Genomic DNA, 12,831 nt, shown 5'->3' with positions numbered 1-12,831 from the left:
TCCCATTATGCTGCATGTGGTTGATGCTTTATCTCTCCTAGCTGTCTTCCTACTTCAATGCTAAATTTAACCATGCCTCACACAATAGGTGTTAGGCTCTCTTTCTTAATAAAGCTTATTCTGAAGAGTAATTTCCTTAATCCCCTTTCCAAACCAACTTCCTGCTCTGACCTGTTTCTGTTCTGAGAGACCATACTCTAGAACCATCTAACACAAGGGACTTCAGAGAACATTTGGAATCCAAACTATAGCAGGTTGTTTTCTTTTATCTTTGAGCCTTTTTGTTGACCATGTCACATTCTCTTACAAAACAATTGAACTCTGAGAGAGATTCATTTTGACATTTTCATAAGAAACATGTGGTAATTTACTAATTAAATATGTTAATAAGGTTTTAGTCTTTTAAGCTAGGATTATTAGCTAATTTTGTTAAAGTAGATGGACAGTCGTCAACACGATTGGAGGCCATTGATGATAGAGGTCCTCACTCCATGATAGTCTATTTTAGAACCCATCTACCATTTTTCTTGTAACACTAGAAAGGGAAGAATCACAATTTCTTCTCTTTAAGATTTAAACATCTATAAGTTTGGTATAAAGCCTTTGATTGATATTTTAAAAAAAAACGTATAAGTGCAAAAAAGAAAAGGGGGCATGGGATAGGGGTTTTCTAAGGCCGGGATGGGGAAAGGGGATGGTATCTGAAGTGTAAATAAAATATCCAATAAAAAATGGAAAAAAGATTTAAACATCTATATGAAAGGTATCAGAGCTATGTTGAGGCTCATTAAGAGATCCCTCCTACTCAAAAGAGTGCAGTGTAAGGTTTACCTCATGAGCACTCTAAGGTGCTCACATTACATACATCCATCTTAGAGTTACTGTAACTGGGCCTGTCAATCACCTGGCCAGGTTTCCTTGTCATTGATAAAAATAGGTATTTTAAATATATTGAACTATCTACCAGAAAACATATTTATGTTTGGAGCATTGTTGGTGCTCAGTAGATGGCAATTATCATGGCTTTAATAATGAGAAAAATTCCTCTACTCCGGAACAAGGAAAAAAATATCAGGCCAGATGAAGTTGGTTTTGGTGCTAAGTTTGTATATAAAGAGAATTAAAAGCATTTTAAACTATTCTTCCGTGTCTTTCAGTCCAGCCTCAGAGAATCTTCACAAAAGGACCATGCTCTGAAATAATTAGTTCTAGTGCTTTGTCTTAGGCATAATGTTAGAAGTAAGCACATTTAACCTTGATCGAGTACTAAAAGCAGGAGAAATGATGCTGATAATAGGATTATCCATAGAGATCAGAGTAATGTTTGAGTTTGCAGAAATGTAAGATCAGGGAGACAATGTTAAAGTGCAGGGGAAATTGATTTAGAATTTGTTTTAAAGCTAAGAACAAAGATATGATTAAATAAAATGACGTAGATTTAAAGACAAAGTTAAACATAGTGAATACATATGTGGATATGAATAGATCTGATATTGAACTGAAAAGGAACTAAGTGGAAGATTAAGTTAATCTTAAGTTAAGTGGAAGATTAAGTTAAGATTAGTGGTGAAATCAGGTTCACAAATGTCCTTCCCTTCTGTACATAGACGTGCATGCATCTTTCCCTTCACCAGTAATTCATTTATTTATTTCATTTATTTTCCTTTTTGATGTGTACAACCATCCCCCTCTTGTGTGTGTGTGTGTGTGTGTGTGTGTGTGTGTGTGACTGTGTGCCTCAAAATGTGTGGAGGACAGCCTTAGGTGTTGTTCCTTATCTCTTATCTTGTTTGAGATGAGGTCTATGTTTTTGCCGTTTCCTGTTGCTTATACCAGATAAGCTGGCCCAAGACGTTTTCCCATCTCCCCCTAGGAGCCTTGGGATTAACAGATGCATGCTTTATGCTTTACGTGAGCTCTGGAAATTCAACTTAGTGCTTCATACTTATTAGGCGCACTTTCACCTGCTGAGTCAGCTCCTTAAATATTATTCGTTTGTTTCCTTTATAATAAACTAGCAAACAGGAGTAATTTGTTTCACTGAGTTTTGTAAGCCATCATAGACTTTGCTTGAGCAGGAGAAGGAAACTGAGAATCCTCCATTTATAACAAATTCTGACAAAAATATGGATATGTTTGATATTCAGTATTTTAAAGTCATATTTGAATTGAGAAGGGAAGAGTTTAGACTGTGTCCTCTAACTGGGATACAGTCTAAACTGGGAAGTTGGTACTAGCTCTATTTAGTGTTAGAAATATGTATATATGTATATATGTGTATATATGTATATGTGTATATACATATATATGATAATTATCTAATTAACAGGGTCTCCTAGCCTCACTATATATTCCAAATTTATACATACATACATACATGTCTAAGATTTATTTCTACTATTCTCCTTCCCACATGAGAGTTTACTCTTGAATATAATTAACCCCCGCTGGCCTTCTGGATAATGAATACTTTTCTCAAAACTGGCCAGCGACTGAATTAGCACTCGAACTCTTTTCATACACAACAGCTTAACTGCCATCCCATGTCTGCTTCTCCCCTGGAGTAGCCAGGCCTGTTGTGCACTAGGGTGGACTTGAGGGAGGGAAGCTTTGTGGGGGACAGGTTGTTGCAGGCAGGATCTTTGTGGGCAGTGAATGCTTGGGCAAAAAAAACCCCATACATTCCCAAGAACATCTTTGGAGAACTGGTTGAGGTTTTCTTGGGAGGGGGGTGGTTGTTGGTGGAGACAAAGCCTATTTAAACCTTTGCTGGGTGAGTAAGGGGCTATTGGGGTGAATGTAAATCTGTGGCTGGGGTCAGGGTGCTGACGATGCCTCATTCACATGAGGAAGAATTCCTGGTGCTGCTGCTAGACATAACCTTATAAGGAGAAAGGGACTTGAACCTGGCTACTGGCTAAATGTCCTTCTTTGGTGAGGCAAGGGGGTGGGGGTGGGAGTGCACAAAGATATGTGGTCAGGGCAGGCAGGCTCCATGCAGGTGAAAAATGATCCTCCTCAGGATGAGATTTCTTGTGTTTGGGCACAACTTGACTCCACTCTTGCTCCAGGTCCGCTCCAGGGTCCCATGGCTTCCTGGCCCCACACTTAACTTTTTCTAGCGCCAATCAATTCCTAACAAGTACGATTTTCAGGCCCAATTGTGGATTATAATTATAAAGGCAGGTACCATTTTATAAAACCGAGAGCACATTTTGAAAAGCCATTATTCTTTCAAATTAAATCCACATTAACATTATTTTCTTTGTTCCCCAAAAGGTGATTTTATTCTTGGTCCACAGAATTGAACTAAATTGTAGGATACCCCCTTTGGGTGTCTTTGAAGGTTGAGAGTTGCTTGATATGAAAACTCCACACATTTTTGTCAGAGTCCTGTGTTGTAAAAGGAAATCTTTGTAGTGGTGATTTTGGAAGGGCTGAGAGGGGGGCTGGGGATTGAACTGGGGCTCTCTGCATGCTTGGCAAACATTCTATTGCTCATTGCTAGCCAGAACCATTTTGAAAATTTTATTGTTGGATAGAATCTTGCTGAGTTTCCCAGGGTGATTTGAAATTTGTTATGTACCTCAGGCTGCCCATAACCACTCCACCCCTGAGGCCTATATTGTTGGATGATTTCTTTTTTTTATTGGTTATTTTATTTATTTATTTACAATTCAAATGTTATCCTCTTCCAAGTTTCCCATCCACAAACCCCCTATCCCCTCCTCTCTCCCTCTGCCTCTATGAAGATGCTTCCCCACTTAACCACCCACTTCTGTCTCAGCTCCCTAGCTTTCCCCTATCCCGGGTCATCAAGCCTCCACAGGACCAAGGGGTTCCCTTCCCATTGATGCCCAGCAAGGCAGTCCTCTGCTACATATGTGCCTGGAGTTACTTCATTACTTTTTGACAGGAGGAATTCTGGACTAATATTTTTGAGGTGGGTGGGTGGCCCCATCCCTCAGCTGGAGACCGCGTCTTTCCACTGGATATGGCCTCTACAGGTTCTATCTCTCCCTGTTGGGTCCTGGAACCTTTTAGTTCCCTGGCATCTAGGACTTTCTAGTGGCTTCCCCCAACCCTGTCCCTCCTCCCCATCAAGTTTCTATAGGATTAGGCACATTTTCTACTGAGGCCAGACAAGACAATCAGCCCTCTACTACATATGTGTTGGGGGCCTCAGACCAGCCCATATGCTCTTTGGTTGGTGGCTTAGTCTCTGGGAGCTCCTCAAGGTCCAGGTTAGTTGACACTGTTGGTCTTCCTATGGGGTTGCCGTCCCCTTCAGGGTCTTCAATTCTTCCTTTAACTCTTCCACAGGGATCACTGACCTCAGCCTAATGGTTGGTTGTAAGAATCTGCATGTCTCAGTCAGCTGCTGATAGAGCCTCTCATAGGACAGCTATGCTAGGCACATGTGCTTGTGTCTGCAAGCACAACATAGCATCAGTAATAGTGTCAAGATTTGGTGCTCACCCATGGGATGGATCCCAAGTTGGTCCTGTCACTGGTCAGCCATCAATATGGCAGTTACTCAGAAAACTGAAGATAGTTCTACCTGAAGACACAGCTATACTCCTCTTTGGGCATAATCCAAAAGATGCTCTACCATACTACACACGGACATGAGCTGCACTATGTTCGTAGCCCTTATTCATAATACCCAGAAACTGGAAACAACCCAGGTGTCTCTCAACCAAAGAATGGATACAGAAAATGTGGTTCATTTATACAATGTAATACTATTCAGCTATTAAAAATGAGAACATCATTAATTTTGTAGGAAAATGGATGGAACTAGAAAATACCATCCTGAGTGAGGTAAAACCCAGACCCAAAAGGACATGCATGGTATGTATTCGTTTATAAATGAATATTAACCATAAAGTACAGAATACCCATGATACATCCTACAGACCCTAAGAAATTAAAACATAAGGCCCAAGTGAGGATGCTTTAGTCCCACTTAGAAAGAGGAATACCACCTAGCATTTTCAATTGATGGGGTAGATTTTTATCCTGAAACTGTGCATGAAAAAAAGACACATGACAAGCTATGTCATCATTTAATAAGTTTAATAAATTAAGAGTAAGTCTCACAAAACTCAGAAGAAGATAACACACAGGAATAAGGAATAAGACAACACTTTGCAACCATTCACAAAAGTACCATTTGACAAAGGAGAAAAAGTACAGGAAATAATATAAGGCAGTCTGTTGCATGTGTCTTAAACAGTATACATATAATAGCACATCAAAATGATTTGACAGTAAATTCACCACGTTTACATTTGTCACATGTACTATTTTAAAACATTTATAAAACTTTGTAGATTTAACACTGAACTATAAGATTTATTTCCAAATGGATATATATATATATATATATATATATATATATATATATAGAGAGAGAGAGAGATAGAGATTTATATGTTTCATACCAAACCGCATGGAACTTACGAATAGCACACAAGTTGAGGGAAATTGCTGTGTTGGGTACTATTATGTACTACTACTTGATGACGTAAGAATCATTAACAAATGTGCTATAAGCGATTATCATCCAACCTATTGCTAGTGCTTTTGGAACTCCATGGTTTATACTCTATTTGTCTGTAAAACATGTGCTATGAGCTTGCCCTTATACTTAAGAAAGAAATCAGATGTTTCCAATTTTCTCTAATACACTACTTCAGATCTGAATGTCTCTTAGGGACTGCTGAAGGAGTTTTCTCCAGCACTTTCTATATCAGCTCTTCTGCCTTACATTGATACGGATCAGTGGATTCATGCAGCATACATGGTGTACATGCACAGCACCATCTGTATGTGCAGAAACTCATGCTCAATGCATGCTGTGTTTCTTCAGTCATTTTCATTTCATTAAGAAGTAGGTCATCTCATTCAATTTCAGGTAATTGTTTTAACATGCAGTTCAACTGACCTAACAGGCAAGCAGACTTTACTTTCATGTCATGTTTGGGTATGCTCAAGCAATTGAGTGACATTTGGCAGTGTTGTAAATCAAATAGAGACTGTTTGAGTTTCCTCAAATACAGCCGCTCTCCCACTGCCCCGTGGCAGATTGTTGAATGTATCTATGCTGTGTGTTGAGAACACACTCCAGGAGTTTTTGAAAATCAGATTCTGCCTTTACTGACTTCAAGATCCTAAGAGGCCCACTCCAAGCTGTGCAAGTAGCTGTTGGGCATAAGAAACAGCATCATGAATTCTTTAGCAATGTATCCACACTTGAGTAAAATGTCCGGACACACAGGGAAACACAGTTATCTGGGAACACGTGTATACTCTGCACACAGCATAGACTTAATAATCTGACTTGAGCAGTGTTTGAAAACTTTTTGTGGCTTTCAATTTCACTAAAATTCTTAGAGAGCAGCAGGCCCACAAAGGAAACACTGGCTGACACTTAGAGGATCACAGCACTATATTTAAACAAATATTTAAAGTTTGGGCATGTAATTACAGCACAATGGAGAGCTTGCCACGTTCACAATTTAGCTGCAGCCTTTTCCTGCACTAGAGAGCTTGGAAGGATCTGAAAAGGAGATAAATTTTGTTTAAAATCCAAATGGAAACTCTGTATTTCTATTCTTCCCAGAGGTCAGTAAAAGCATCTTTTTTAAATTACTTTTTTCACATTCTAAGGGCCTAATTCAGTAGTCCTTAATCAAGTAAAACTTCCAAGGTCATGGTTCTCTACCCTCCTCATACTAGTTTTACTTAAAAATGGACTGCTAAATTGGGTCCTATAGATAGAGGTACCATAATTAAGAAGATATTTTAATAAGGCTCAACATGCAAATTTCACTTTGTGTGTAACACACAAATTTCCAGAATTCTGAGATCAAAAGCCAATTGATGTTGAATCCTGGATTGGGAAATAACTCTGGGACTTGGTTTCCCAGTTTACTCTTGGAATTAGGTATTTACTAAGGACCAGAATGAAAACACTAATTTCAGTTTGCTTGTCATAATAATCAGAATTTGAACATTGTCCTTAAGAAGTGAAAAGCTGATTGGTGTGTATATCTCTTTGGCATCCTTCCACTTCTGTAGTCCTGGTTAACCAGCTGCTATGTGAAAATACCACTATGTTTGGGGACAGACATTGCAGCAAAATACTGACACAACAGTCTGACAATGTCAAATTTACCCCGTGTGTAACAACAAAGTTGACTTCTGTCTCTGATTCACTGATGAATATGTTTCACAATGGGCAGGACCTATCTTACTGTGTTTATGCGTGTGGATGAGCAGAGCGAGAATCTAAAGTACATATTTACTGTTAACCTGGAAAAGATGCCACCGCATCTGTCAGTTTAGGTGTGATTTGAAATATCACCACAGTCATGTGCATCATTCTGGTCTCCTGCAAATGCCACCTGAGATGAATATCAACTTTTCTACATTCACAAAAAGAACAGAGATAGGAAGGAAGAAAGCAAGGAAGGAATAAGGAAGGGAGGGAATATGGAAGGAAGGGAGAGAAAAATACAAACACCATTATGCATCAAGGAATCAAAATAAATTAGTCTCCATCTATCATAAACAGTAAATATAGAACCCCAAATCTCACTATTTAACGCATGATTGTAAAGCACAGGGTTGCAAAGCTATTTATAAAAACACTGTTTGTCATACAGCTGTATTTACATTAGTTATGATTCACAGGAAAATCACGGGAGGGGGGACTTTCCTACAAGAGATTTCCTGTAGGATTCTGCGCTGCTCTTGCTTACACACTACTAATCCTCTCGCTGACCACATTAGAGGGATTGACTGGAAGCTCTAAGTTCTCTACCTGCATCTCTATGCCAGGCTCTGTGTCATCAGTTTTCCTAGCCACACGTTCATTTGTGTGCCTATAAACGTTAACATTGAGCTCCCTCCCAGACAAAGCAGTGGCAGCAACCCTAGGAATCTGTCGAACAGGAGGAGGCTTTTTGTCTGGCTTATAATCGCAGCGCAAATATTTAGAGAAAGCCCTTCGGTAAATTTTGTTGAAGAGAGTGTACACCAGAGGATTGATGCCTGAACATACATAGCCAATCCAAACAAACACATTGAGAAGCTTCTCCATTAGCTTTTGGTTACAGGCCTTCCCACAAAGAACCGACAGGATATTGGTGATGAAAAAACGGGCACCACATGATCAGAAACACAAAGAATACAATGCCAAGGACTTTGGAAGCTTTCTTTTCATTGTTGATAGCTTGCATGGTGCCTCTAGGACGCTTTTGTTTCTTCTTTCGACGGGGCTTCTGGTCTGGATTGGGGTTGGGAGGGTTCTCTTCCTCATCGCCATTCTTCTTGCAGCAGCACTTCAGAAAGTTCAGGCTGATGTTACGCAGCTCCTCCTCGGTGTAACCTCGAAGTAGCATCAGAGTTTGACGGCGTAGGACGTAGATCGTTAAGAAGTAGGTGATCACCATAATCGTCAACGGGATGAAGAACGCCACGAAGGACCCAATAAGAACAAAGTTCGGGTCATTGAGCACGCAGGTAGTATTATTCACGAACACTTTGCTTTCGTCCCTCAGTCCAATCACAGGGATAGGAACTGAAACACCTATGGGAACAAAAAGGTGGGAAAGTTGTTACAGCACGTGTATTGATTTGTACAATAGCACACAGACATTCATTGGCATTTTACCAAAAATACTTGATGTTTGTTGAAAGCTATTCATGGCAAACCCAGGAAGCTCCTGAAAAGTATTGGTGCAATAGATAATGATGGGATTCTGTAAATTGCCGTAACCATATAGAATCTCCATTTTTGAGACAAGCTGTTGGAAATATGATTATGTCCAGGAGTGGACTGAATATATTTTGTTTTATTTGCAGTCTCCAGAAGTCCTAGAAGGTGCTCAATATTTGTTAAGCCACAGAACAAATTCACATTTGTTTTCAATAATATCATTAAGATCAGTCAGTCATTTTTTTTAGTATACTGTTAATTTAGTATACTGTTAAAAATGATATGTACTATATCTACAATAGTCTGGAATGACTGACTGGATAGTTTCACCATTATGTAACCAGTAATCTAAGAGCAAAAGCAACTGATTTTTTCTCTTTTATACCAAGTTCCTCTGTGTGTGTGTGTGTGTGTGTGTGTGTGTGTGTGTGTGTGTGCATGCACGTGTGTGCTTATTTATATGTTTGGGCATCAGTGACATGATTTCAAGGTCAGTAAACAGAATGAGGCTGAGGATGGATCTTCAGGGTATGACACTATGCTAGGGACAGGAAGAAGAAACAGAAAGGAGAAGGGTAGGAAGGAGAAATGGAGGGAGGAAGGGAGAAAAGGAGGGAGAGAAACAGACAGACATAGTTTTTAATCATAAAGATGGACAAGTAGTCATCCAGGAAAATTAACTAGGTCCTGACAAGAAATATCAGCAAAAAGGAAGGAGGCAGACAGTGATCTTAGACTCAAACCTTCTGGAAACATCAGAAGCATTATGGTATACCACAAAAGTACTCTCCCCTGGACACATAGGACAACTTGCCAAGGAAAATTTCATACTAATCTATCCTCTCTGCATCCACAAGAAGTTAAAACCTTGGCAAGCTCTGATTTTGTCTGGGATTCTGTCTTAGGCATTGGGACACCAAGCTGCTAGATATCCATCATTGCAAATGGAAGAGGAGGTAGACCTCTATTCTGAACAAGAGTTGCTAACTCCAAGGACCATTTAAGGAGCTATGAGGAACTTAATACCTCAAGACCATGCTAGTTGACTTAAGTGTTCCTTGTCAGCTGCAACATATTAGACTGAATGACTTAAGAGGAAAGCATAGATACTAATGATTGCTATTTAATCCCTGGGAAGATCAGAAAGTGTGGATTTAGAAAAGGATTATTAAGCATTTTCTGCAGGCATTAAATTTCTGGTGTTTGTGATGTGTCTCCAGAGAAGAAAATAAGTGGCAGGGAGCAAGATTTCATTGGAAAGTGGTCCACAGCCATCTATAGTTCGGGAGCTAGCCATGCAAGTAGGGAAGTAGGGAAGGGTATATAAACCTGGAGACACAGTTCAAATTATGACTTTCAAAGCAAAAATTTGGACTTGAGTAGAGATGCCCAGATCTTTCTATGGTTCCTGAGGGATGTCAATGGTCCCAGGGAAGACGACCATTTCATGAGAAAATTCTGGAGAAACACCGGTGTACCATCCCAGGATCCTTTTGGAAGAGTAGCAGAGGGTGCAAATAAAGTAGTCCCTCTCTAGTCCCAGAACTTCAGGAACAAGATCCTGAGGTTAGTGACTGAGAGGTTTGTCATCCCTCTTGAGGCATCACTATAGAGATAGATGTACCTTCCTCTAAAATCATCTATAGAGGTAGATGTACCTAGACACAAAGGTTCCACTTTGCATGGAAAATGCGCCCTAGGGAAGGCATCTTATGCTGGCTGTGTATTGGCATCCCTCAGAGCCCAGCCCTGTGCTACTGTAAGCTTATTTCTGTTAATAAATAAAGAATGCCTACGGAGTTAGGAGGGCAATATTCAGGAGTTGGTTTTCCACTCCTGGAACTGAACTTGGGTGATCAGGGCCTAGAAAAAGGAGCCTTTACCTGAGCAATCTCACTAGAACCTGTGAGGCCTAGTTTATATCCAGCATTTTTAAAATACACTATTATGTACATCGAGGAAAGGGTAAACCTAATAGCCTGTTATTTCATCCATTCTCTTTCTCAGATGCTGAGCCATGTTTATTATGGATAATAGAGATAAAAATGTTTTATCTTAATTTGGCTAACATTCTCCTCAATAGATATAATTTTGTCAAGTAGTTTAGCCCCTTTACTAATGCTGTATAATTATAAATTCTGTTTTTGGAGGCCATGAATACAGTCAACAAACAACAAGAAATAAACTTTTAAGACTATATGAACATTATTATGAATAATAACAACAATCATGGAAACAACATCAATACCAATATATCATGCACAGATTATTTTAGTTGATACTTTAATAAGAAAAAATAAGTAGTATCAGCAGTTCTCAAACTGTGTTTTAAGGACCCTGGGAGCCCCTGAGACTCTTTCTTGTGGGGGTAATTTCCTTTTTCCAACTTTTACTGTATTTTGGGTGTTTTATCTACATGTACTCTTGTAACTAGGCCTGGCTTTGAACTTCTTATTTTCCTATCTCTACCTCTGAGTGTTTGAATTACAAACTTTCTCTTTCTTTCTTTCTTTCTTGCTTGCTTGCTTCCTTACTCTCTTTCTTTTCCCTCTCTCTCTTTTTTCCTTTGAAACATCACAGTATATTTAATGCATGTATACATTCATAAATTTAGCTCTTATTGTATCAATAGATATTTAAAAAATCAAACCTTTAAAATAATCTTTGTATTTCTGAAAATGTTTAAATTGTAGGAACTGTTATAAAAGTATTTAACATGGCAATATTAAACAGATTTAGATTATTATCATTATTAAAAGGAAAATAACCCTGTAAAGTCTCTTAAACTTTTAATTTCTAATATCACAAACATTAATATTTATACTATCGACACAATATGTTCTCTACATAAACAAATGACCTCGGGAGTCCCTAAGTGTTTTAAAAAGTATGAAGGTTCCTTAATTCAGAGCTTGAGAACGCCTGTTTTGTGTTCTTAGATAAGTTATGCAGGGTCTGGAGAGTTAATAATAGATATGTAATGTCTTCTTTATCACTTTCAGTTCAAGCAATAATAATTCAGGTATAATTAAACCATTAAGCATAAATAACAGTACTACTTCCAATAACACACCATAGATGAATTATTTTCATAAGAATCTAGAGAGACACCTTTTATTTGTTCAAGCTAACTTCAGAAAATATAAAATTGGCAAACGTATACTTTGATATATTTTATCCTTGATTTGATCAAATAGGAAGCGTAGATATGAATTACTTTTGATACGGTATAACAAACAATTACAGTAACAAAACCTACCCTTTTCTCAATGTCTCTTTTATGATCCAATTATTTGTAAATTTTATATACTTCATAGATTACTTAATTCATTACAGATAATAAAACACATAAATAATTATTAAAGGACTAATTTAATATTCCTGAAGTTAACTTCAGTAAGTTCGTGTCATCTTAAGATATAAAAACAAGTCATAAATGCTATAAATTGCAGATATTATTTCAACTAATGAACAGTCAAATATTGTGCATGCATTATCTAATTAACTTTTTTAAACTTTGAAAAATAGTTTAAATAATGATTATTAATATTATTTAATGATAAAATGAATTTTGACTAAGCATGTAAAATCTATCAACATTATAGAAACATTGAGTAATATATACTTTAAGTTTTTAAAAATATGGATTGCTATTTATATTTTATTAGAAATATATATTATATATTACTACAATGACATTAACTACATTAGCTATTGCTGCTACCACTACTACACTCAATCATTAAAGACTTTCACCAATAAATTAATTGTGTGTTTACCTAGTCATATTATAGCTGCATGCATTATATCATTCTCATTTTATAAAAATCTCACTTATTAAGATTATTTAACTGCAACATGCAAGTCTGAATATTACTGACTCTTATAATTGCTTCACATTATAAATTCTGTCTACATGCATTATCTTATTCTAGTACAATAAAAAACTCATTTAGTGAAATTAGAGTATTGCAAATAAGTAACTCTAGACTGGCTTAAGTATACATGCATTATATTAGTTCCTACACCCTTGAATTTGAGCAACACAGATCAGTTCTTTTTAAGCCGTCAGATAATATCATTTGCCAATGACTCTAAAGCAG

The 12,831-nt window shown here is 37.7% G+C and overlaps 1 protein-coding gene across 1 annotated transcript in view; it reads right to left on the bottom strand.

Moving 5' to 3' along the window:
• Positions 1–5,391: 5,391 nt before the first annotated feature.
• Positions 5,392–12,831, bottom strand: part of Htr2c (5-hydroxytryptamine receptor 2C) — a 196,578-nt gene continuing 189,138 nt past the window's right edge. Inside the window, 2 exon segments of the mRNA XM_034485543.2 lie at positions 5,392–8,167; positions 8,169–8,599. Coding sequence (XP_034341434.1) covers positions 7,766–8,167; positions 8,169–8,599 — 833 coding nt within the window. The 3' untranslated portion in view covers positions 5,392–7,765.

This window comes from Arvicanthis niloticus, chromosome X (assembly GCF_011762505.2).
Source record: "Arvicanthis niloticus isolate mArvNil1 chromosome X, mArvNil1.pat.X, whole genome shotgun sequence".
Taxonomy (NCBI): Eukaryota; Metazoa; Chordata; class Mammalia; order Rodentia; family Muridae; genus Arvicanthis; species Arvicanthis niloticus.
The sequence above is the reverse complement of the archived record's forward strand: the minus strand, read 5'-3'. Positions and strand labels throughout refer to the sequence as shown.